The 27,131-nt window shown below is 43.6% G+C and overlaps 1 protein-coding gene across 1 annotated transcript in view; it reads left to right on the top strand.

Annotated features, from left to right (window-relative positions):
* Positions 1 to 4,165: 4,165 nt before the first annotated feature.
* The window catches only part of ARHGAP6 (Rho GTPase activating protein 6), a 337,636-nt gene continuing 314,670 nt past the window's right edge, over positions 4,166 to 27,131 (top strand). Inside the window, exon 1 of the mRNA XM_080350260.1 lies at positions 4,166 to 5,257. Within this exon, the coding sequence (XP_080206386.1) occupies positions 4,760 to 5,257 (498 nt within the window). The 5' untranslated portion in view covers positions 4,166 to 4,759. The remainder of the gene's footprint in view (positions 5,258 to 27,131) is intronic.

Below are 27,131 nucleotides of genomic sequence, written 5' to 3'. Positions count from 1 at the left end.
GTAGAGTATGAACCATCCATCACTATGATCCAATCAAATTTTCTCTCATCTAATTGTCTCAACAAGGAGGGTGTGGGAGACTTTCTCAAAAGCCTCCTATCCACTGGTCTCCCATCATCCATGGATCAAGGCAGGTAATTAGATGGTTAGGCACTATTTACCCTTGGTAAATCCATGCTGCACCTTTCAAACATAAGAAGTGGCCTTGCAGTGACATTAGCCAGCTCTCTGAGCACATTCAGATACATCCCAGCTGCTTCCCCAGACTTCCATGTGCTGGGACTCCTCAAGAGAAGATCCCTGACTGTGTCCTTTTCCACTCAGGACAGATTCTTTTCTCCTTGAAGCAGAAAGGGCTGGGAGACTTTGTGTGTGAAGATCATGGCAAAGAAGGCATTAAGTAGAATTATAGAATCATTTAGATTGGAAAAGAGCCTTAAGATCATCAAGTCCGACTGTAAACCTAACACTGCCACACCACCACAACACCATGTCCCTAAGATCCACATTTCTGTGTCTTTCAAATACCTCCAGGCATGGTGATTCAACAGCTTCCCTGGGCAGCCTGTTCCAATGCCTGACAACCCTTTTAGGGAAGAAATTTTTCCCAATATCAAACCTAAACCTCCCCTGGTGCAACTTGAGGCTGTTCCATCTTGTCCTATCACTTGTTACTTGGGACAAGAGACTAGCAACCTCCATGCTGCAACCTCCTTTCATGTAGTTGTAGAGAGCCATCAGGTCTCCCCTCAGCCTCCAGGCTAAACAGCCCCAGTTCCCTCAGCTGCTCCTCATCAGACTTGTGCTCCAGACCCTCAGCCTTGTCTGTGTCTGTTTTCTCTAAGTCACTAAGTCACTTACTGCTTTCAGCAGAGGTCTCGTATCTTCCTCATTTATTCTTTCACATCTGCTGTGGCTGTAGAAGCTGCTTTCGTTGCCCTTGATATCCTTTGCTGGTTTTGCCAACAGATAAGCTTTGGCTTCCCAAGCGCCATGACTGTATGCCCAAGGAATGCTTCTATACTCCTGCTCTGTGTGCTAAGACTGAAGATATTTCAGAATAAAACCAATGACTGGAAAGTCATAATTGTCATATATTCTCATCCCTCAAAACACCTCTGAATTCTTCTTGCATTATAGATCCACATCACTCTCACTTACTTTCAGAAATAGAGACCTGAAAAGCCGAGGAAGGAACTTTCAGTTTGCATTCAGTCAGCTGACTACTGTGTAAGGTGGTGATGAGCAGTCAGACAGAACAAACTTCATCGCTGGGTTAAGCTTTCGCTCTAAAAACATGTGACCATGCAAACTTTTAGGAAAGCCTTTCTGGCTCCAGAAGTCAGCATATCCACTGTCTGTACTGTTACTCCCAGCTCCAGGAAGCTCTGCCCAATTCCTTGACTGCTATTTCAACCTTATGGGCAGCAGTTACACAAACATCTTTGCTTCAGAAGAGAAGGGCTGATGACCAATATTAGATCAACTAATATTGTCTCACTATTATTCTGCATATATGGCTGCATAGCTGATATCTTGTGGCTAGAGGTTACTGCTAAGGTTTGGGGACTAGGACTGTCTTTTTGTTCTGTGCATGTATGGTGCCCACCAGAGCCCCAGGGCCTAGCTTCATGGATGGTGCTGCCAGGTCTCAAAACAATGTCGTTCATAGTGATAATAAGCAGCAACTTAAAAAATAATCAGTGCTTATAGTGCTATTGCCTCTAAAAATCAGCAGATAGCAGCTAAGACAGGTAGTGAAGTTGTCTGCATAAAGCATTTCTATACATATAGTGTATTGACTTACTGAATTGCAGCTGTGATTCTCCAGGTCTCTGTCTCATGAAAACTATACTTCAGTTTTTCATGAGGGCTCTCATGGAGAAAGCCAGCTGGGCAACAGTAATACCTGGATTGAAGAAGGTGGAAATAAGAATGCTTTGCTCCCACTTCATTTAGAGTAGTTACTTGTAAGCTGACGTATGCTCTTATCATTGCTCTTATCTGATTGTTTCAATCTCCTTTCACAGGTTGTGTGTGCAGTGTGTAAGAATCTGAGTCTGCACCTGGAGGTTTGCCTGCTGGCATCTGGCTGTGCTCTTCAGAGTGGGCAACGCATCTTACTCAGAACAGCAGGACGTGTTTCCAGTGGATTTTGGAGGCAGGTGTGATTGTCCTCTCTCCTCCTTGTGATGAACTCCTTACAGCTCTGAATTTCCTCCTCTGCCTTTTTTCTCATATCTTCCTGTCCCTTTACGGTCCCACGATATGTTTGCAGAGGACTAAAGAAGTGAATACTTGGAGCCACACATCTGTATAGCTGTATTGCAGATGTGTCTCTCTCAACTGAATTGCAAGCTTGGGCACAGAACTGCAGGAACAAATTCAGATCATTGTTTTATGCTTCAGACTTTCTTTTTAGTTTCCAACATGAGACCTTATTGAAGGCATAAATGAGGAGGCAAAATGAAGGTTTAAACAGAAACAGCTGCAACCTTAGCTGTGGAGGAACTAGCAGGCTTTGGAATTAGGCAATAGAACAGTTTATTAAAATAAGGGGGGAAAACTAATTTTCAGACAATTAAAATATTGAAGAAAAATCCCATTTGGAAACATTACATAAAACCAGAACACCTTCCTTTGAAGGTGGATGGGCTAGTGTGCTGTTTCTCTTTATGAACCTTAAATAATGCCACAAAGGAAAGAACTGTCTGCTCCCTCTGTTGATGAAACTAGAAAATGCTGCCACAGAGCACTTACCTGCACAGGCTCCAGGACACCTGGGAGGACAACACAACCCTGCACTAGGGTTTGAGAAGAAAATGCAGCATGAGGAGAAAATAACCCTTGTGTTGTGCTCGAGCATTTTTGTTTGTTTGTTTGTTTGTTTTCAAAATAGCCAGTCTTTTTCTAAGGAATTTTAGGAGTTTTCTGCAATACTTTAAGGGAGAGTGTGGAGATGATGGTTTCTCCGATCAAGAGAAGGATGCTGACAGCGACTCCCCATGGAATTAGCAGTCTAATGGTGACTTCATCTGAGACAGAAGACTGAAGACTTGCACTGGAGATCTTAGCTAATCTCTCTTTAGGCATCATCCAATCCCTATATAAATAGAAGTACAGGTCTGAAAGCAAAACAGTATTTTAGTTTGTGTGTTTTGCTTTTCATCTCAAAAAATGTCATAGCTGTATTCTTCACTGACAAAAGCACAACAGATCTAAACTCACCCATGAAGCTAATGGTTAACTGCAGCTTAATAACATTGAAATAATAAGTAAATTATAGTGTGGGGCTTCCAGAAAGAACCTGTCAAGCATTGCTGTTGAACTGTTTCCAGTGAAGGGAGGACTCTAATGTACCCAGCTGAGAGAGAAAGGCAGGAGTCAGATCCTGCAGGTGGGGGATTGTTTTCTCCAGGTCAGGTGAGGAAGGAACTGGCTGCTGGCTGCTAACCTTTGTAGGGCTGTGTGGTCTTCTCCCTCTGCATGCATTCTGTTCCTGCATTTCTTTATAGTTTTAGCTTTCTCAAGTTTTTTCCTTTCTCCTGACAAAGATTTCCTTGCCTACGCTTGGAGAGAGAACAGAGAAAGTCTCTATAGAGAAACAGGCATGTTTAGTTATTTATCCTGAGGAGGCTTGGCTTTGTTGGTCCTTTTTTTCTGCTGCCATGATGTACCCAGCAGAACAGTTGCAGGTTTCGGGTGACCCACGCTGTGTGACTCATGTTCATGTGCCTCGGCATGGGGTTGTTCTGCACAAGCTATCAGACAGAAGTAGCAGAGTGTGTCCCCAAAGTGACTGTTTATTGTGGTTAAATATGCAAGAGCATCTTCTCAAATTGGTGCAGGATGGACAGAGAGACTTAGGCCAGAACCTAATTGCTGGTCGAGCTCTGCTGAAGACTTGATCCCAGTAGCCTTGCAGACATGTGCTGTATCCTATGAGCACCCTGCCTATTGCTATAAGATTTACCTGAAGGCACCAGCTCTCCATGACATGACCGGGGAAGATACCGGGGTCCCACAACCAGCAGTTCAGCATGGCCCGGGTGCTTACCAGCAGACGCCGGCGGGATGGGGCTGAGGAGCTGGGAAGAGGCAGGGTCAAACCGGACCTTTTCCTGGCTGCGCCTCCGTAACGATCGCTCCAAAGAAAACCCTGTCCCTCGCTGCTCCATTACTTCCCAAAACACAGGCGTACAGTGCCCGTACGGCCCCAGCGCCCCGTCGGGGTCGCCTAGGGTAGCGCCCGGTAGCCGCAGCCCCGTTGCCCCCGAGGTGGGCGCCCCGGGGTGCGGGCGACACCGGGACTGGCTCTCCCCTCTCGGGAGATGGGGCAGGGGGGCAATGTCACCCGGGGACCCGACGGGGTGGAGGGGGCGGCGAGCGGCTCCCCTGCGCATCGCGGCCGAGGGGGGAGTGACTCTGGCAGGCTGCGGCGAGCCGAGATAAAAGCTCCGCTGCTGCCTCCTTCCCTCCTTCCCTCCCCTTTTCTCTCGTAACTTTTTTTTTTTTTTTTCTTCCCCTCCCTCGCCTTCCCAGCAAAGTGGCCGCGGCGGCGGCAGCCCCGGAGCAGCCCCAAAGCGGAACACCGCCATGAATCCCCCGGTGCTGCCGTCGGGCTGTGCCGCCGGGGGCTGAGCCCCGGCGCGGGGGACACCCCGGGATCCGCGCCGTGGCGGCGGGGCGCAGCGGCACAGGAAGCGAGAGCCCGGGACCCCCGGCCGTCCCCGCTGTGCCCGGGGCAGCGGCCACCGCGATGTCGGCGCAGAGCCTGCTGAACAGCGTCTTCTCCTGCTCCTCCCCGGCCGCCGCTGCCCCCGCCAAGAGCCTCTCCAAGCGGAGGCTCCGCCAGACGCGCAGCCTCGACCCCGCCATCATCGGCGGCGGCCGGGAGCACGGCGAGGGCGCGGGACGGGCGCCGCGGGCGCGGGCCGCCGGCAGCCCACCGGGGGAGCACCGCCGTCCTCGGGGGGCTCCGCCGTCCCCCGGCGCCTCCTTCTCCACCCCCAGCACCCCGCTGGAGCGGTCGCCGCCGGGCAGCGCCCTCTTCGACGAGGACAGCCCCCGCGGGAAGCGGAGCCCCGGCTGGGAGCTGCCTTTCCTAACGCGCACCCCCTCGGCCTCGGCGCTGAGCGGCCCCCCCGGCCCCGCCAACAGTATCTTCTCCTCTCCCCGACGCTGGCTGCAGCAGAGGAAGGGGCAGCCCTCGCCGTCCGAGCCTCGCCCCGCCGCCTACGTCGTGTGGAAATCCGAGGTAGGCGAGCCCGCCCACCCCCCAGGGACGGGCACCCGCCGCGCCGCCCTCGCTCCCGGTCCGCGCCACCGGCGTCCCCCCGTTCGCCCCAGCGGGGCGGCCCCTCGGAGAACCGCAGCCGCCCGTCGCTGGGACGGGGCGGCCCCGCTGGGTCGCTGCCGGCGGTCGCCCTCGGCAGTGGGCGAGTGTCCGCGGGGAGGCCGGGCATCGTCCCGGGTTGCGGCTGCGGTGCCGTCGAGGCCGCCGTGGGAAACAGGCACGGGTGTTCGCATCGGGTGCAGGGACCGCGGCGTTGGAGGGGTGCATGGCGGCATTTGGTGTTCTCTCGACGGGCTCTGTGTATAGTTGTCGCCGGCATGTAAAAACCTTCTCCTCCCAGTTTCACACCTCGTAAACTGAAGTATGCGATGGCTTCTAACAAGATAGACAAATTATTTTTAATGTGCACACCCAGTGAGCTATGATTTATTTGACAACACACATGTGTCAAAACCACATGAGGAGAGATCGTATTCCAAGACAAATCCAACTTTGCAATGCAAATATTTATTCGTTTAACTTGGATGTCGTGGATCTTGGGCTGCAGATATCATACCATGTGGATGAATGTATTCAAAGAATGTGGCATTGTTTCTTGATAGTGATTGCTCTGCAAGCTGGTTACGCACAACCCTTTGTAGCGGGAGAATAAGTAATTTTTTGTTAGAAGAAATTCTCCATTCTGTTTATCGTAATGAGGTTTCCCACTTAACTGTTTAGTAATGCCTCCTGGAGCTTTCGGGTTGGGGTTAGAGGGCAGCCTTTTCCTTTTTATTTATTATAAATAGCCAATACTAATTAGATCTGTCAACCAACCAGCCCCATTGTTTCAGTGGGATGCGGAAGTCCTTGCAAAATCGTTACCTTACACGGTGATCTGGGATCCAAAGCCAAACTAAGCACCATCGCAGTACAAGATTACCAAAAGTAGTTTTTAGGGGCAAAGGCTGCCTCTCACCCCAAATGAGCCCCTGCATCCTCCTGTTAGTTTGTGATATATAAGTTGTCAACCTCTGCCAGGTGGGATGGAGTGTCAGTGCTTGCTTGGTGGAGTCAGGCTTGATGTTGGCTAACGTTGAAAGAGGCAGTGAAGATTTTTAGCAGTTTTGAAAAAAGAATTATTATTAAGTCCTGCGATCAAAAGTTCCTCTTAGCAATATTTTATCTTGATGCTGGAATTTTGAGGTTGTTAAAAATTCATGATTTGAAAGATCTTTGTGGGAGTTGCAGTGTCCATGGCAAAAAGCCTCTAGTGAGACAACGGGTAATGACCTTTAGATGCTCACACTAATTAAAGCTAAGTTTGCTGCTTATACACTTAAAGTTTGATAAGGAACATCAAAAAGTATAAGATATGTAAGATTTCCTATGCAGAGTTTCCTGATAGAGTCCAAGACTCAAAGCATGGTCTCTCATCTGCAGATCTAAGCGGGTCTTCCTGTTTTCACTGAATCCACATAAAGGTGTCGGACACTTGGGGTGTTTTTTTCAGATCTGTATGTTGTCAAACCATGTAGCATAGCACATCTTCAGTCTGCAAATTCAAAAGTATGACTTTTTTCTCCTCATTTGGTGTATATGTAGCATTTTAAAACAGTCAAACTTTTTTTTTTTTTTTTTTGTGGGCATGTGAATGTATTATATTACTAATAACATGATTGCAGTGTAGTGGTGCAATTTATAGTTAAGTTTGATTCAGTGCAGTTTAGTGTGATGTTGCAGCACTGTACTCTGACAAGTTGTTGTTCACTTATTTGCACCTGGGTAAGTATCTTTCATAGATTTAAGAAATGGGTGCTTACAGTAACAAAGTGTGATCTTGTATTTTGGAGGCATCTTTCCTTGTTGGTGAGGCCTGATTTTTAGAGTAACTGAGATGTGTGTGAGTGCAATAAAAAAAAAAAATAATCACATTTACGTATTTACGTATCAAACAACCAACGTATGATTTTGCTGGAAGAGAAGAATTTTGGAAATGTCTGAGCCCAATGTTGTCAGGACAAGTATCCACATCTCTGTGCTAGGTTCCCCTGCTGGAGCTGAGCAGGTGGCCAGGTCACCCCTCTCCATGAGCCCTCAGTTGGGCACAAGTGTTATCACAGTCGTTGTCCCAGAAGTCATGGTGGAGCTGCAATGTAGGAGCAGGTTGTGCTGCACCTGAAGCTGGGCTGCTGTGGGAGGTCGGTGTCATCACTGTGAAGTGAATGTGTGGCGTTTTATGTCAGTTGACATACATCCCGATGCCTGCTGGGTTTAGAGTTTCCGTTTTCAAAGCATTACACAAATATTAACTTAGTATAACTATCAGCAGTGGCATGTATAAATGATTTCAATCTATATTTAAAATGAAACTGCACATACACTATTTTAATCACATTCTCCCTCTTATTGCAAGCATGAATCCTAATGTTGGGTATAATCCAAGGGGAAATGGTAAGTGACTTGCTACACCACTTAGGTGTGAACAAGTCTATGTGGGCCAGATGGGATCCACCCAATGGTTCTGAGAGAGCTGATGGAAGTGCTCACCAAGCACTTTCAGTTATTTATCAGCAGTCGTGGCTTTCTGAGGAGGTCTCAGTTGACTGGAAGTTGGCAAATGTGACAACCATCTATAAGAAGGGCTGGAAGGAGGATCCAGGAAATCACAGACTTGTCTGTCTGACCTCAGTGCTGGAGAAGATTATGGAGCATACTTCTGTGCCATCACACAGCACATACAGGGCAACTAAGTGATCAGGCCCAGTCAGCATGAGTTCATGAAAGGCAGGTCCTGCTTGACCAACCTGATCTCCTTCTGTGACAAGGTGACCCACTTAGTGGATGAGGGAAAGACTGTGCATGTTGTCTGCCTAGACTTTATTAAAGTTTTTGACACCATTTCCCACAGCATTCCCAACCAATAGGAACTGTTTGCTCATGGCTTGGACAGGTGTGCTCTTCACTGGGTAAAGAACTGGCTGGATGGTCAGATCCAAAGAGTTGTGGTGAATGGAATCAAATCCAGTTGGTGGCCAGTTGTGAGCGGTATTCCCCAGGGCTCAGTATTGGGGCTGGTTCTGTTTAATCTCTTTATCAATGAGCCAGCAGTGTGCCCAAGTGTCCAAGAAGGCCAACAGCACGCTGGCTTGTATTAGAAATAGTGTGGCCAGTAGGACTAGGGAAGTGATTGTCCCCTGTACTTGGCACTGGTGAGGCTGCACCTTGAATCCTGTGTTCAGTTTTGGGCCCCTCACTACAGGAAAGACACTGAGGTGCTGGAGAGAGGTCAGAGAAGGGCAACGAAGCTGGTGAGGGGTCTGGAGCACAAGTCTGATGAGGAGCAGCTGAGGGAACTGGGGCTGTTCAGCCTGGAGAAAAGGAGGCTGAGGGGAGACCTGATCGCTCCCTGCAACTACCTGAAAGGAGGTTGTAGCATGGAGGGGGTTGGTTGCTTCTCCCAAGTAGCAAGTGATAGGACGAGAGGAAATGGCCTCAAGTCGTGCCAGGGAAGGTTCAGATCTGATATTAGGAAACATTTCTTCACGGAAGGGGTTGTCAGGCATTGGAACAGTCTGCCCAGGGAAGTGGTGGAGTCACCATCCCTGGAGGTGTTTAAAATACATGTAGATGAGATTCTTAGGGATATGTTTTAGTGCCAGTATTAAGGTTCATGGTTGGACTGAATGATTTTGAGGGTCTCTTCCAACCAAAATATTTATGTGATTCTATGATTCTCTAAATCAGGATTGTTTATAAAGGGTGTAGTTGCTTGCTTCCTATTTATTCTTTACTGAAAAAATGACTTGTTCAGTTTTTAGAAAGTGAAGGATTTTTCTAGTCTCTGTGGCAAAGCAAGTGTGCTTGAGGAGGTGATAAAACCACAGTTTATTGGGTGGAAAATAAATAACTTTTTATAATATTGTAACTTTAAAAGGTCCCATTATACAAATTATTGCATTCTCAACAGGAAATCTCTAGTTCCAATTTTTTCGACTTAAAAACGAAATACATCACAATGATGATTTTGCTCAACTGTGAAAGACAACTGAATAGATGACAGCAAGCTGGCAATAAGCATGGAAGGTTTTGGTGTGAGTATTTAAGAATTCTCATCCAATTAGCTGGAGAATAAAGGAAGTGTCCATTACAAAACCTGTTTATTTACCTTCATTCCTGCCCTTGGGCAGCTCAGTGCTGCCGGGCTGCAGGGGTAGGAGCACCTGGTCCAGCTCTATTCAGATTTTAAAGGCTGCGCCAAGGATTCCTTTGCTAACTGATCCATGATTTCTGTATATGATGTCAAAATATCCATAATAGCTTGGATATGAGGCCAGGAGAAGGATGGATTGCTTGATTTACCTTTTTTTTTTGTTGTTGTTGTTGTAATTCTTTGACTTCAGCATTTTGTACCACAACCTTGTGTGCTGGCCTAGGGAGGGAAAGGTTGCCACTCAGTTCATGCGGCTGTTCATAAATAGTTTTTAATGCAATACTAGAGCGCACAGCAGCAGGTCACACCTAAAAGCTTTATGCAAAAAAGGTGTTAGGCCTATATTCTTGGATCCCCTGAGTTTTGGATGTGAAGCATAATGTGACAGATGTGTCTCTGGTGAATGACCTGGCTCTTTTTTATCGACATGTAATTTTATTCACAAGTATATTTTACAGTTTTAAAGATTATTTTTAGTAGAGCTTTACTTTCCTGACAAGCATTCTTTCCCCTTTCTGTTATCTGCTCATGTATAAGCTGCTTAAATAAAAAACCTGTTCCTGGATCTGTGGAAATCAGTGACAACGTTTCCAGTGGTTTCAGCAGGGCAAAGCCAAGGGGGATTTTTAACAGGAGAAAAAATGATTCGTCTTCAGTTCCCATCAGATCTCAGCTGTCCCTTTAAGCCATTTTCCTAAAAAAAATTCACTTTCACTTACAAAATTAAGGATGTTATGACTATTATGCTTTCATTAAGTGTTTTCATAAAGTTAAATGACTCTCTGAGTAAACTAAATACAATGGAAAAAGGTGGTAAAAATGTGTAGGGGTACCTTAATGCCTTGATTCTGCCAACATTAAGTCATGTATTTATGCTTAAGTATATGAGTAGTCCTGTACGACTTAAAGATGCAAAAATTTTGCAGTGACTGACTGGAAAATGTATACTGGGTGAAAAGTCCAAAATAGCTCAAAATGAATAGATCTGTGTGAAGTCTCAAGTTGTGCTAATTCTTCTGCTTATTTTTCTGTCCTAAAGACGGCAATGGAAAGCCGCAGCATGTGTATAACCAATATGGCAAATCGTGTGCATGTATCTGAGTAATCTCTTTGTTATGATAAACCAAATCTGCGCACCTACTTATGTGGCCTGATTATTTTGCTGTCATTGTCTGCGTGTTACTGACTAATTAAACTTTAACATCTCCAGCTAATATGCTTTTTTTAGGGGAGAGGTATTCTTAAAATAATGGTAGCATCTGCAGCCCTCCCGCTGGCGTGCCTGGCTGCTGGGAAGCGGGAGGCACCATCCTGAGTGTGCAACTTGCTGCTCAGCACCGTGGGGTTGCTGTGGGTGGTAGGCGCAGCCCTTCCTCGCTTCTTCCTCCTCCTGGCACAGCCTGCGATCAACCTGCTTACTTGCCTATGGAGGCTTTTTGTCAAGCACAATGGAGCGAGGGGTTTCCCCTGGTGTGGGAGGGAAGGTTGCCCTGGTTCGTCACCAGGTTGTCGGGGAGAAACCAGGAGTCGTCCTGGTATCTCCTGAGCTGCCATCTGGCCAGGCTGTGGCTAACCGCAAGGATGTTGGTGTTGCCTGTCTGCAAAATTAGAGCAACTTTTGTTTAGCTAAATTAATTTATAACTTCTGTTTGAGGCATGGCTGTTGGAAGCAGTGAATGCTCACAAAACCAGTTTCAACTGATAGGTGCCTTGGGAGGTTTGCTTCTGTAAATTCACTTGCTTGATACCTTAAGAGTTTAAATCCATTGGGAAGACGATCTCAGATTCCCTCTTTCTGTATCTCCTTGCTTGCCAAAGTTTCCCATTGAGCATGACTGGGTTTTGCAAGTGAATTTTAACCCCATTTTTTCCAAGGTACTGTGAGTGGCTAGCTTACTTCTTTTTGCTTTTTTACAGCCAGTGCTTGCTTCAAAACTATGCTGATGGAAGGACATGCGTGAAAAATACTTTCAGAGAAAAAGGGCAATGTAATATTCTAGAACCTGGGCAAACCAAGAAGTCACATTTCCATACAGATATGTATCTTTGGGTGCTTCAAGTGAGTATTTTTCTTTGAAGTTAGTGAGACAAGTTGTTCCGGAGAGAGAAAGGAATGGCTGATCTCATAATCAAGTTTGCAGGAGCAGAACCTGTTCATTGTAAGTTTAGAGGAGGGAGAGATTTTATTTATTTTTCCTTCTCCTGTTCAACTTGTAAGCAGTGATAGATACATATTCTGTAACTTGTATGTTACCTACAGAAAAGAGAGAAATAAGGCAGTTTTCTCCTATTCATTAGGATGCGTGAAGGAAACATGAAATAGAAGTATATGTTCTGCATCGTTTTCAAAAGATCTAAGGTGAGACATGTAAGTGAAGACATCCTTTCCCTAGTTTTCACTAGGCATTGCATTGGAGTGGTGTTGATGTGACAGTGTGTTTGTCAAACTAGGACTTAAGCCAAAGCTTTCCAGGTGTAAAAGCAAAGCTGCTGCATTTGGAACTGGTGCTAAGACTCTACCACTGAAGGCTGCAATAGCTCACATTGTCTAAAGGTCGGTGCCCTCCAATAAACTCATTGAACACTATACATGCAGATATTTTAATAGAACACCTCTTCAACATTTAACTTTTGTGACAATGTCATATTAATGATTCTCCAGTTGCCATAGTCTTATGTGCTTTATCTTTGCTGTGCTCATGGCCTCATGTTTTTGACTATGTTGCTTCTGCATTTGCCTGTGCCTATTGTGTGGCTTGTCATGATGAAATGCTCTAAAATGGTTTCCCCATTGGTTGGAAAATTTGTCTGCCTTTGGGAAGGAATCACAGGGAATGTATTAAATTGCCAACAGCACCAGTTGGTGTTTTTGCCATAATAATCTTTGAAGAGTGTTGTGTAGCCGAAGTGTGAGGTCTGTGTCTGTTATCCTTAAGCACCTTGATACCTAGTTGAGATGTTTTTCTATATGGATGGAAGACAGGTTTCAATAAATTCCTGTGCAGATCCCCAATTAACTGTCCAAGGAACATGTTTAAATGGCTCTCTGTCATCTTGTTTTTTTGATCTTCCTCCAAACATTTAAAAAACTGGACACTTCCCTAGCCCCAAAATTGCTACCTTGCATTTTTGCCTTTAAGAAGGACTTTATAATGAGATATGAGAGAACTGTATTTTGAAAGGTTTTTGGTTTTTAAATTAAAAAACTTTGTGTGCTGGTGTTTACTGCTGAGCTGTTCTGCTCTATTTTCTTCCAAACAACACCCTAAAACACTAAATGCACAGATTACTTTCAGATTAAGTCCGTCCCAGTCAATGGCTGTAGGAGTTCTATAAATGCAAAATTTGTTGGGCAGAAATGTTGTGGATCTTGTATGGAGGGGAATGCCATTCAAAGTAACTAAATACATTCAACATTTCTGAATTTGGCAAATGCACTCTTCCCATTCCTAACTAAATTATGTCTGAAGACATTTGGTGAAAATATGGGAGTTGACAGCTAGGACAGACAGAATTCTCCTCAAGTATGCATTGCTTAAGTAATGGGAAAGGAACTTGTGAAAATAATAGAAATGAGACTGAAAAGTAGTTTTGAGCAGCCTTTAAAATACCAACAAACCAGACTGCTGTCTTGACTTCATGATGGAGCTGTGGCACGTTTAGTTTTGCAGCTTCTCTTTTATGACAAGAACTGCAGCTGAGACAATTTGCAGGCGGAGAACTTTTCGAGAGTTCTCTCTTCACTCTTCTGCGGTGTTGTGGTGGTATAAGTGTATATGTATTAAGCATTTTGTTGTTGTTGTTGTTGTTGTTGTTTTTCAGATGTAAATATCACAATGGAAACCAGGAGGAAGTTTTGAGCAAGCAGAACTAGATCTTATCTAGTAGTAACTAGATCTTATCAGTGTCAAAGGTGCAGGTTATAATGGCAATATTCTCTTAGTCTTCATTAAACATGATATAATGCTACTGATATTTGCTTTTCTGGCTATGTGGCATAGTATTTGAGAATGTAAGGGTCAATGGAATTAAACTGATGTGTTATAACATAGGTTTTGTACATCCTGGGTTAAACTGATTTTTAACTGAACCAGGTGTCTGGATGGTGGGAGAAGGGGCCAAGTATTTCATTCAGTTCATGGAAACTGGAAGGGGGGCAATAACAAGGTAAGGGCAAAATTCAGACCTCATTGGAATTCAGCATTGTGACTCATCATTCAATATTACAAGGTATTGAGCTCTCACACTTTGATCTGACAGGGTACTCACGTATGTGGTTTACTTTTGGTGTGTGAATCTTACTAGTCAGAACAGAGTATCAGGTAGGAAGAAAAGCCTTTAGTTATCATTCAGTCCTAGAAATTCTACTTCACCTCTCTTTAAAACTTGGGTGTCTGTTGTTTTATGCAGATTTTTAAGTAGTATTTATTCGAAATAATTTCTGTTATGTTTTAATCTATTCTTATCCTGGAGCAATAACACATATCAATGGAAACATATGTGGAGGCTTTCTGGTTGAATTTCAGCTTTTCCTACATATGTACAGACTGGCTATTTCAAGTTACATGTCTGTTCCACTCTGGTTGTCAGCAAGGAGTTATTAAATCCCTGGGAGAATTAAGAATGTTTTTGAAGGATTTGATGAGCTTCCAGTGTTTCACGCTCACCACATTGTCAGACTGGAACCAGATGTTGGGTCCCACATGTTCTTGTTTTTGGAGCTAAGTCAGTTAGGTACTATGTCTGTGACTCGTAAATACAGTTTCCCACCCTAAAGCCCTCATCCCTGGGTCATCATCCTCACAGTCCTGGCTATGGGAACAGCTTGCATCAGCCTCCCCATTTGTGAAACCAGAACTGTCTTTTCTGGATCTTACTCTTTGCTCTGTCCGTATCCTCTCAGAGTAAAGACCTTCTGATTTACATTATTTCTCCATGAGGATTCTTTGACTTAAGCTCAAAAAAGAAATTTTGGACATTGCACTTAGAGAGGGTGCATAGGAGCCCTCAGTTCCATGCAGAAACTCTCACTGTGGGTACTGACAACCTGCAGGGACATTTGGTAGATCTTGCTTTTCTCTTCTCTCCCTTGTTCATTTATGAGTTCCTGTTCCATGCACCCCAACCTTTTCAGGTTGGGTTTGTCTTTTATTGACTTCTAGTTGTCCTTGTTATGCATGTCTTCTGTTATCCTCTGTGCCAAACATTAAAAAGGAAGGTAATGTGTCTTTATTTTGCTGTAAAAATCTGAAGTTCATACTAAAAATCCCTGCTTTACTGTAACCGTAGCCTATTTGGATTGGCTGAGTCAAATGTTAATGAGTCGTTTTGTTCTCATAAATAGTTTGTCTCATAAATGGACAAAATTATTTTCAAAGTACAGAGTATGATACAGACTTTAACAACAAATTAAGTGTGTTTTAAGTATGTCTGAGAGTGATTAAGATTACTTTTGCACTGCCTCAGAGCCATGCTTCTCCAAAGGGCTGGCTTCCTGGATTTGATTTTCAGTGATGGGACTGTACCTCCGCTGAACATCTATAACTGATTTTGTAAGAGGAAGACTAATACAATTTTTCCATTGCTATTTTCAGGTTTTATTTGTTTTATCCCTTTGTTTCCTGCCACTGTTGCAATAGGGCAAGATGGTTTTTGAGCGCTTTTTCTTTTTTTCTCTAAAGGGTAATTTCAGTTGAGTTGCACCCTGCTGAGAGTAATGTGGTGAGAAACCAGTTGGCAGTGCTCTGTTCAGTTTTGATTTGCCTCTCTCTCTAAAAGTCTAAAAATATTCCTCCTACAGGAAATGTTTTTCATTCTGTTATGTCTTTTGCTTCCCGTAGGAGGTACTTCTTTTAATTTATTGAATAAACCTTTCTGAATTGTATTCCCATAGGAGTTTGGGCACAATAGAGTCTTTGGGCAAACTGTCCAAGAGATCTCACCATCTTCTGTTTTTAGAAGATATGCAATTGTTCCTTTATACAGTGCCATAAAGCTCTGAGACAAGCTGACAGCTACGTGAAATGGGAAAATTTGAAGCTAAAGAACGCAGATAAACACATCTGCTATAACTTCTAGAATTTTGTTATTTAGATCATACGTATCATAGTTATCCTTCTTAAATCATAAAGAAATCCCTCTTTTCTTTTCCCTGCCTTCAATTTTAAAAGGATTCTGAGCAATATTTTGATCTCAGTCTCATTACCACAATTGCTTTTGTAAGTGCATGTGTACATAGGAAGGCTAAATCCTTGTAACATCCTGGTTGGAAGTCAACTGTGTTTAGCTGTTAATTTAATGTGGATGACAGGGCAGGCAGTTATTTGAAAAGGGTGGTGGGGAAAGAGAGACTGGGATAGATTACATTTTCATACTCCAAAATAAGACCCTATCTACTCTATCCTAAATTAGAACAATGTGGTTGAGTTTTCTTGTGGCTATTTTGTAACATTCCTGCTGACAAAATATGGTGTGCCTTTTGCTCGTTGCTTCACTATCGTTTCTCAAGCATGTGTTCATGTCTCTGCATCTAGTGACAACTCTGTAGCAGCGCGCCATGGGGTGCTCAGACATCTTTAGAAGGGGACAGTGTATTTGCAGACGATATACGAAGTGGACTGTGCTAGAGAGCAGGTAGCAAACCATAGCCAGATGTGAGTATTAGATGAAATTAGATAAACACAATGAGAAGTTTTACTTTTTTTCAGGGATAACGTGCCCTAACTCCATATTCACTAAAGGCATGTGATGTATTTAGCATTCAACCTGTGTGGAGGGGTTTAAAGCTACTTTTTAGTAGAATAATTAGTAAGATTTTGACTGCTACATTTGCATATTTGAAAAATCTCCAGTACGATGTCCAAAATGCTTCTTGCACCTTTTCTCTGCTTCAGGTCAGAGTACATGCCATTTCCACACTCCATCAAGGCTCAGGTAAAGACCTTTCTGTTTCATAAACCTCTCATCAAGGGAGGCAGAGCAAAAGTAACAGATGAGCATGCTTTTATTTCTTGAATGATGTAACAGAGCTTCCCACCTGTTTTTTAGCCCAAATGCAGCCAAATTACACCATACCACATAGATCAGAGGAAAACCAGTTAGATAAGTTGGTGAGTGGTGAAAAGTATGTAATGTGAAGAACAAGATGCCTGCATATGGGGGTTGTGCGAGCAAGAAGGTAACTAGTGGGCCAAGGGAAGTGGGCCCTTGTGAGTCCACATCTTGTACAAGGAAGGTGCTGACATACTGGAGTAAGTTGAGGGCCATCAAAACAGGGAATGAATGTTGTCAATGCACAAGGAAATGCTGAGATTTGTTTCAGCATGGAGAAGAACAAGGAGGAATGTAATTCCACTTTTACTACCTAGATAGGGGTTAAGGAGAAGATGGAGCTGGGTGTTCTGAGAGTTGTACAATGACAGTCACAAGTTGCAGCGAGAGGAAATTTGACTAGATCTAAGGAAAAAAAAATCATTCATAGCAGGAGTGGTTAAGTACTAAAGTGGGTTGCCCAGATAGGTTCTGGGATCTCTATTCATGGAAAGTTTCAACCCTTGACAGGGCAGGGCCACAAGGAACCCAATCAGACTTCTAAGCGGTCCCTGCTTTGAGCAGGACCAGATGACCTCCAGAGGTCCCTTATGATCTATTTTTTTCTGTCATTCTGTGACTTTTTAGTATTATTTCTTTCGACGTTGGAATGAAAACTCTTATATCTTCCCTTTGCTTCAACATACCTTTGACTAAACAGAAATCGATGGGTTACTGCAGAAAGTATGATGCTCTCCAGTGTCAAGACCGAAGCAGGCTTACAAGAAGATTGATTTCTCTCATTGTATCATTCTCCCAAGCTGTTGCTGTGCTAGTATGGTGTGAGGCATACCCTACCATTACACTGCATCTACATACCTGGTGTCTCACAAATACGAGGAAAACCAGGGTGATTTTTTTAAAGATGTTAGTAAAATTTCAAAAAAGCCCCGACCAAACACTTCTCATAACACAAGTGTTTTGCAGAGACAGCTTGATAGTGCCCTAGCAGAACGGGAGCAGAAATTTGGCAGGGAAGTTTCAGTAACTACTTGCCAGGTAGGTTTCCTACTAGCTTATTTAACCAAGCCTGACTACATATTCCAGCATTTGGAGAGCCCAGGGCTTACAAGGATGACATGCTGTCAGGACAGACATGCGCTGAAGTTTAGGTCTGTCTGCTTTTATGGGTTATTTCACTTGAGGTTTAAAAATATTGAACATTTGGCAAAACACCGTTATCTTTTCCTGGCCCATTTCATGGTAGTTCAGTGTGCTCATGACAGGCTTTATGATGTGCTGCCTAAAACACTTAAATTCAATGCCTGAACTAAAATGATAGTACAGAAGCATTCCTTTCAATTTAGCTTTTCTAACTTTCATTTTTGGCCTTTTCCTGAGTATATTATAAAAGTAAAAATAATCTAGAAGAGAAATGGAGAAGAAAAAAAATGAAGAGGTATATGAGAAGGAAAGGAAATATCCTGCTGGGCTTTGAGCTGGGAATTACATCAGATACACAACAAAATAGGTGTGGCAGTAGGATAGTTCAGGCTTTGCCTATATTGTATTACACAGCAACAGTCTAACCTGCTATTGACCTTGTAACTTATGAGCTTAAGGGTGCAGTTATGTAACTGGGATCAGTCAAAGCTAAACTAAACTGGAGTAGGCAGATGGGGCCACACGGCCCGGAAAAAGCTGGTACCAAATTGGCTTGCTGAACTAAATGCTTCCACACTGCTGTTTAAAAAGCGCACAGGGCATAATTTGCTGCTGTTTACAAGGCAGTGGTGGGTGTTTTTGAGCTTCTGGAGTATGTTGGTCAACATCTGATCTCCTGTGTCTCTTCTCCTTGGTCTTGGGAAATTATTTTGCCAAGTCTGCATTTAGCTGGCAGTGGTTTTGTCAAGCAGGTGCAGCCTCCAGCATCAAGTATGAAATTGGGCTGCCAGAAGGATCTTGCCCACAGCAAAATGAAGCCTTGATGGCTTAGTATCATAGCCTTTTGCTGTCTCAATAAGTACTTTTTTCCTTGAATGAGCAAGAAAGTAAAACGAGAAGAAAGGTGACTGTGGATTACGGCTACATGGTTCAAGTAAAACAAGATAAGGAAGAGGAGAAGAGGAGAAGACTGAAACAACATAAGAAATGAGTAGCAAAGTAAAACATCATTAGGACTGGAAAACAGGGTTGCCACTGAAGTGTCACCACCACTGGAAGAGTAGAGCTTTGACTCCTGCTTGCACGTCCCTGTCCCGTCCCACTCGTGGTGTGATGTCTTGGTTTCCTTCTGGGAGCACCGCACCACACGTGCCGTCCTGGGGCTGCTCTGTGCTTAGGACTGCGCCTGCTGCACCACATGGCCCTCGGGGGAGCTTCCACCTTTGGTGTAGTTCGGTAAGATGAAAGGTCGGTGTTGGACCAGTGCTGCGTGGTCATAGAGTCATAGATTCATAATGACAGAATTATGGAAACTGTGTTGGAAGGGAGCTTGAGGATCGTCTGATCTGGCCTTTCTTGGCAAAAGCATGTCCTTACTGGCTGCTGTGATGTGTTGGACTCCCTGGATATTTCTCACCTGGATATATCTCTAGTGATGAGATTTTAAGATGAACCTTGAGTTCCTAGGTTGTTTAGATAGTTATTGAAATCTTATTCTATATCTTCTATATCTTTTTTGTTATAGTTATGAGAATCTCCTTCCTTTTTTTCTTCCTTCCCAGAGGAAGTTGTCTGTAATGATGGGATCTTCCACACAACTGAATACCACTTTTGGTAGTAAAGCAGTCTTATTTCTAGTCTATATGTCTTCTTGAGTGTTTCTTATTTCAGTAATGGTTTCAAATTGTCTCTGTAAATATTGTTCATGCTTTGTTTGTGCATGCTTTATGGTGATTACTATGTGCTTTAGCACAATTTACTGTATTATATTTGCCTTCTACTATCATTTGTTATTTTCAGCTTATGACAGTGTATCTGCTTGTTTTTTAGAAACATTTCTTGAGGCTATATCAGTGTATTATTAAAATCCAAATATATGCACTTTATTTCTTTAATCCAGTAGCATTCAGTTTATGCAGCCTGATGGTAAATGGAAATTGTGATTGCCATAGAGTGCAGGATCTGGCATAAGTGCCAGAACTAAAAAGAGAAGATCTGTTGTTCTTTGGCAACTGCTTCTCTCCCTGTGATAGCCAGCTTGGAGAGGACACTTGGGGAGCTATGTGGCAGAGCTGTATTTTTCCAACAGAGTTTCCTCTCTGGGAGTCTTTTGAAAACAAAGCTCCCTGATGTTTAGATGCTCAGTTTGAGGGCTTTTTTGTTTGGGAATCTCTCTGACAAACGCGCTGGAAGCTGGATATTGTCTTGCTTTCTATGGAGGAAATCCTTCCTGTATCCCCAAGGCTGCTAAAGTGGGTGGTGATAAAGGAGCTGATACTGCATGTTCCATGTTGCCCACGCTCCACAAACACCAGCTTTTACATTGTGCCATCTGAATCTAGATGACTGGTGTAGGGAACAGAGTGAGCACTCATTGCTGGGCAGGTTGAAGAGCTGTTGCACCCTGGAAACAGAGAAATTGCAACAGTGATGTAGTATGGCCATACTACAGTTGTGGTGGCTACATACTCTCTTATGATCTCAAGTGACAGGACACCTTTCCTAAGTGCTTTGAGCTTATGGAGACCTTTCTTCTGCACCAAGTCCAGCTACTTGGATTTAGCATTCAGAGTGAGAATTAGCCATATACCTTTTTTTGGAGCTGAAGATAGAAGACTTAAGATGTCACTTGAATTACAGTTGAAAAGAATGAGATTCTTGTGGTGAATTATTTATTTCTGGCTTCCTTACAGTTTTTTGAAATACGCTCCTTTGGTCGAGATAAAGGCAGTTAATAATCATATTGCTGTGCTAGAGGGTTACTGACCCCTTTAATTAAAACAGGACAAAAGCATTTATGGGAAACCAGGAGCTCTTCTTGTGCTGGATCTAAGTCAGATGGATGGAGTGGAAGCCAAAGGGAAAGGAGAAATATGGTTGGCAACATCTGGGGCAAATCAAAGCAAAGCTGGAAGGGAACAATTAGTTGGGATATTCCCAAGGAGAGTGTGGAAGATTCCTGTAGAAGATAGATAGCAGGGGGAGCTACAGAGAGGCTCGCTTGCTGACCTGTCTTTAAAGAACATCCAAGGCTATGGGAGACTGAAAGCAGAAAAGCAAGTAAAGCATTTGCTTGTCATGTTCCCTGGAGCCAGAGAACAAGGGCCAGAGAAACAAGGAAAGGGGTTTCCTTCCAGGCTTGAGGGCTACGGGTTGCAATGCAGCAGAAGCAGCTGTTGCACTGTTGAGGGCACAGAACAAGCAGCATGTGGGGAGCATAATGGGACCTCCCATCACATCCAACAGTTATGTTTTTGGTTATTTTAGTTATTGTATAACCCAGCCTTTGCAAGCAGAGAGGCTGAGAAGTTCTGCTGGGAAGGGTAGGAAAGATGTGGGGAGAAAGAACAGGGATGGCTGAACAGACATCTGGTAACCAGCGAGCACAGATGGAGATGGAACCGGGGTAGCCATTGTGTTGATGTGCTCAAAGTATCATGTATATTTTGGGATAAGTGGATGAGTTGCTGGGTCTTGTCTTCTTTTGTGCAGTGGTGAAGTACTCTAATTTGCTTTGCAAACCTTAATGAAACCTGGAATTTAATGTCTGAGGAGGGAAATTGTGAATTGCATCTCAACATTACCAAACATTCTGTGAGGGGAAGTTGCCCAGGAGAGCCAGAATCCAAGTAGTTGATGGGAGGAAAGGGAAGAGTTTAGCAGCGTAATAAGGGAAAAGGAAACCAGGGGTGCTTTGGGATGGTTGGTGTTATGAACTGCTGGGGAATTATTTAATTTTTGTGGTGACATCTTTTTGCCTGTAAATATATATATATATATATATATATGTAATACATATATTGGTTCTTTCTTTCTAAACTTGCAAATAATATTTGATATGCTATTTCTTTTTGCATGGAAGATGTTCTTTATTTAAACATCTTCCTCTTCCATGAAGCATTACCCCATGGAAAAATGTTAGTTTAACCATTTCAAAATGATCTAAATACATCTGGACTCCAAGTTACTAAAAATCTGTATGTTACTTATATGAAATTTCAATGTGCAATGCCCAGGGAAAGAAAAATCATGTTAAAATGTACCATTTCTTAGTAAGATTTATCTCTTAATAGTAAGTTAAGGTTTTATTGTCTTGGTTCTGTGGTTTCCTAGAGATGAGGCACTGCAAAGCAGGCTGGGTGGAGTTTGTAGCGGGTAGAGCTGAGGTTCCTCAGACATGTGTTTGGATGCTCAGTGTGGTGAGTCAGTGGAATATTGCTTTGTATTCCAGCACAGGAACTCCACAGTTGCATATGCCACCATACCAGGGACCACCATGCTCTATTCAGACGGCATTAGGTGTCCCTACCCAACTCTCCCAGATGCATTTTATTGAGGAGCTTTCAGAAGGAGGAGGCATGTGAACAGTTGTGAGATCAAATAGTTGGAGGTCACTTGTCTTTAGAGAGAACTGAAGGGCTTCTGCCTTTATTTCAGAGTAGAAATTGGTGATTTATGCTCATCTGGCACAACATCAATGCATAGAAAGGGAACTAACATACTGAATTTGGAAGAAATGAAGAATTATATTTTTTTCCATGCTTTTTATTAGGATAACTCTGGAAATACTGTTTCTGGTTTTGCTTTTGTTCTTTCCAGCTTTTTAGGAAATATTTGAACCAAAATAGTTTAGGCAGTGCTCAGTACCATTGAGGCAGAAATTTATTTACCCAACTCAGAAAAGGATCAGCTGCAGATTTTACTTCAGGGATTAAGAAAGCTTTTGCCCTTTCCTTCTTCCTCCCCTCACACTATGGAGTGGGGCTATATCCACTCTGTAAGAATATGTTTTTTTAATAGTGTGCGTAGTTTTGATGCTTCTTAGAGTATCTTTTGACTTCCAAAGAGCGGGACAGGAGCAACGGGCAGATGATCTCTTAGTGTTTGGGGGCTGCCTGGGGGTGGCTCATTGAAGAACCAGGAAGGGACAAGCCTTGGAAAAACAGAGCTGCAGAGGAGCCTGTAGATTTGGTGCCTAATCCACGCAGGAGCATGAGAAGAGTCTGCTGAGAGGACTAGGTCTCTGTGTCACCTGGCCCTACCGAGTAGGGCAGTGGGGTGGGGTGGGATTTGGCAAGTGCTGCTGGTTGTTTCCCTGATGGGGGGATGAGGATGCAGCATTAGTTATTTTTGGAAACTTCACAGCCTACAGAAATTATATTTAGCTGTTAGATAACTGGTTTAAACTGGGATTATGCCCAAATTAGGGATGAGACAGTAAAGCTGAGTGATAAGAGTATCTGTTCTTTCTTCCCTGACTGTAGGGGATTGAGGGACAGAAATTGGCATCTGACAGTGTGAAAATCTGCACAGAATCCAGAGGATTCTGTGGGCATCCCTGCACTGCTGGTGGCCTTGTGTTGCAGAGGTGATTTTTACATTACCATAAAGTCTTAGTACCCTATTTGTGGGTTAGGACATCATTATAGAAGATGATGTATAAACACAAGAGACCTTTTTTTTTTCTTTTTTTTAAAATTTTTCCTCCTGGAAATGTTACAGAAGAGACAACAGACAGACACAGTTGCACCAGGAATTTTACAGACACTGTTTTGTGATATTTAGTAGCCTCAGCAAACAAATGTTTTGCTCTAGCAAAGTTTTAGAGAGTCTTAAACCATGGGAATAAAGGTTAGTAATAAAGATATTTAGAAGTGATTTTGTCAGGAATGAGGGGAGAAGGAATGAAGTTCCCAGTGCACAAAACTGGGTAACAGAGACCTGACGTGGTGGAATGAATATGGGCGGTAGCTAAGGATGATGGAGAGGATGCGACTCTGGTCTAAGCTGTGAAGCCAGTGTACTGCAGAGCTGGTTTACTGAGCCTGCTCGAGTCCCAAAGTAGTGCATGGTGCCATGGTCTTTACAGTGACTAAGTGAAGAACTCTCATAAAAGCTAATAATCTCTTGAGGTGAGGATGCCTGGTACCAGGAAACTATAGAAATAATAAATGAAAAGTAAATGAGTAAAGTAAATTGTATCTCTACAATATCTAAGTTTGTTGCATTAGCACATGCTATACTTTACTGGGGTATTGAATCATGCTTGTACTGTAAAAGGACTTTGACACCTTATATGAGTGAGATGACCTGGAGATGAAGCATAAAACCAAGTTCAGTATTGCCCCTGTAGTGGCATCTCACCACCCAGCTTGTCTCCCGTCCCAACTGGAACCTGGCTGGCTCTCTGACAGCCCCTTGCCTGAGGCAGTGTTACTCCCCTTCCCAAGAGGTATCTTAGGATCTTCTTTTGTGATCCCCGTGAGCAGTGTTGTTGTTACTCCATTGGTCTTCTGAGCACATGGGGAGGGTACACCTTGTGAACCAGGTACCGGGCAGCCACGGTAGCTGTGATGGTACCAGCCCTTGGGTTGGGTACTGAATCCTGGTGGCTGAACAAGAGTGGGATGCTGCCTTTTCAGCTGGCCAAGGCAAAGGCATCATCATCAGAAAGGAGGAGGTTATGTGTGTGGTTTTAAGGACACAAATCTAAACTCTGGGCAGAAACACTTTTTGTTGTTGCTGTTGTTGTTTTTAAAGTAGTGAAAGGAAAGGCTTGGTGAGCAATACTGATAGGCTAAGTAATTCCTTTTGTTTGAAAGTTATTTAGTTTATTCCAAGGACTTTTTGCAATGTTTTCTTCACACATTAAATGCCTTAATGAAAAGCTGGTGTCTTGCTGTGAATTATTAACACTTACCCAACACATGTTTACATATGTTTGCCTTGAAGCTTAGCTCTGTAATACTATTTCAAAACACTGAGTTTTCGAGCCTGTGCTTTAATAAAGGTACAGATGAGGTAGGAGAAAGTGGTTGCCAGTCATAACAGTTGTGCTGAGCCTCCTCCAGTGTTGCAAACTATGCACATGTGTGTTTCTTACCTGTTTGTTAGGATCACTTAACTATTCCTGAGCTGTTACTCTGTCCGCAGAAGTAATTGTAAGCCTCTTCTCTAAATACCTTTCTTATTATTTATTTATGAAAAGAGCAAACCAGCCTTCATCCATATGCAGTGCTCTGAGGTGCTTCATTGCCTGGCACCTCATTCCTGCTTGTACCCGCAGCAGCCTGTGGAGGCACAGACCAGGGCACAACTTTTGTCTTCTTCAGCACCTCAGCCCCCTGGCAAGGGGAGGTGCACCCCAAAGCATGACACTGTCTTTCATTTGGATGTCTTAATGTTTTCTGTTCAATAACTTTTTGGAGACAGACTGTCAAGTTTCCACCTTGTATAGTCATTAATAACATCTCACAATGAAGTTGCTGGGTATTATAGCCAAGGTCGCATGGTACCATTCTTGGTCCTGATCCTGGTGACCTCTAGAACTATGTCATCCTCAGTAATCCAGGGATTACTTCTGTGAGAACTTTCTTTGATGGGACGGAAACTTACAGAATCACAGAATCACAGAATATTAGGGATTGGAAGGGACCTCAAAAGATCATCTAGTCCAATCCCCCTCCCAGAGCAGGAACTCTTAGATGAGGCCACACAAGAATGCGTCCAGGAAGGATTTGAATGTCTCCAGAGTAGGAGACTCGACAACCCCCCTGGGCAGCCTGTTCCAGTGCTCTGTTACCCTCACTGAGAAGAAGTTTCTTCTCAAATTTAAGTGGAAGCTCTTGTGTTCCAGTTTGAACTCATTACCCCTTGTCCTACCATTGGTTGTCACCGAGAAGAGCCTGGCTCCATCCTCCTGCCACTCACCCTTTATATGTTTGTAAACATTAATAAGGTCACCCCTCAGTCTCCTCTTCTCCAAGCTAAAGAGACCCAGCTCCCTCAGCCTTTCCTCATAAGGGAGATGCTCCACTCCCTTAATCATCTTTGCTGCCCTACGCTGGACTCTCTCCAGCAGTTCCCTGTCCTTCCTGAACTGAGGAGCCCAGAACTGGACACAGTATTCCAGATGCAGTCTCACTAGGGCAGAGTAGGGGGGAAGGAGAATGTTTTACTTACTTCAGTAAAAATTGGTTTTGCAGTGGCCACTTTTTATTTCTGGGTAAACAAAAAGAGAAAAAAACACAACAAAACCACCAGAAACTGAAGACCCATTCTCCATTTAAGAGGTCATATATTTTACTTGGAAATGGAAGTTCAAGAATGTGACTTCAATTATTGGTGACCTTGTCACTTGGAAAGATGAATTAATTATCTTTTGTCCTGGAAGTAGTTTTGTGCCTTGATTAAATCTTTGTATGGAAAGTTTAGAGTGGAACAGTCAACTTCTGATCCAGAGTTCAATATTTCAGCCTTGTTAGGGAACCTGTGGCTGTCACAGAAGTCCTTGCCCTCGTAGTTAGCCATTACCAAGAGGGATCTAATGATTTACCTTTACCTGAACAAACATTTAATAAAAGGACAGCACAAAGGACCAAGCAACAGATGCAGTGAAGCCTGCCCTGACAGCTCTAAACTTGTTACATTAGAGGTAAATGCACAGAAATCTACCCAATGTGGCAGTTGCAGCTCATGGGGCAGCTCTGCAGTCCCAGGCTGAGCCACCACAGGGTTGCTCTGCAGTGTTGATACAGCTGAACATGCCTAGCTGTCCTAGGGTACGCGTCCCCCTGAACTTTGGGATGTGACCCATGGGCTTTCTGAAGGGCCTGCATGCACTGACTCTGATGTCTCACCTAAGGGACCTACCTGTTCAAAGCTTGAAAGCTTTCAAAGCTTGAAAGCCTCTTGATTTGAGGCAGGTATGACTAAGGTACTTGGTACACTGTTCCTCCACCTTTTTCCCCAGAAGAGTTATCACAGAATCATAGAATGTCCTGAGTTGGAAGGGACCCACAAGGATCATCAGTCCAACTCCTGTCCCAGCATATGACAACCCACAGTTCACACCACATGTCTGAGGGTGTTGTCCAGTCTCTTCTTGAACACTGTCAGGCTTGGGGCCGTGACGCCTCCCTGGGGAGCCTGTTCCAGTGCTCCAACACCCTCTGGGGGAAGAACCTTTTCCTTATGTCAAACTTAAACCTCATCTGGCACATCTTCATGACATTCCCTCAGGTTCTGTCACTGGTCGCTAAAGAGAAGAGTTCAGCGCCTGCCTCTCCTCCCCTACTTGTGACTTGTAAAGGTGAGCTTCACGGTGTGTTAAAATCAGGAGGAGGTGGCTGAGCTTTGCTTCTAAACCAGCTTTTTTCACTGGAAGTATAAAAGTGATGGAGTTCTGGACATCCAGGAAAATGTTAGGTTTGAAATTATGGAAATGGGAATATGCTTTAAGCATTAAGACATGTAAAAGAACTTCTCATTCCCCTTCTCTTAAATACTTATAATATAAAGAGAAAAATTATACTCTTCAGTGAATATTTAACAAGTAAGATTTTCAATCTTTTCTTTTAAAATCTTTTCATGTTAAATGGCAGTTACCAAGGTTAATCTTAGATTTAACTCAAATACGTATTTCATCTTAACTGATGAATCTCTTTAAGC

Source organism: Nesoenas mayeri, assembly GCF_963082525.1.
Source record: "Nesoenas mayeri genome assembly, chromosome: 1".
Taxonomy (NCBI): Eukaryota; Metazoa; Chordata; class Aves; order Columbiformes; family Columbidae; genus Nesoenas; species Nesoenas mayeri.
The sequence above is the reverse complement of the archived record's forward strand: the minus strand, read 5'-3'. Positions and strand labels throughout refer to the sequence as shown.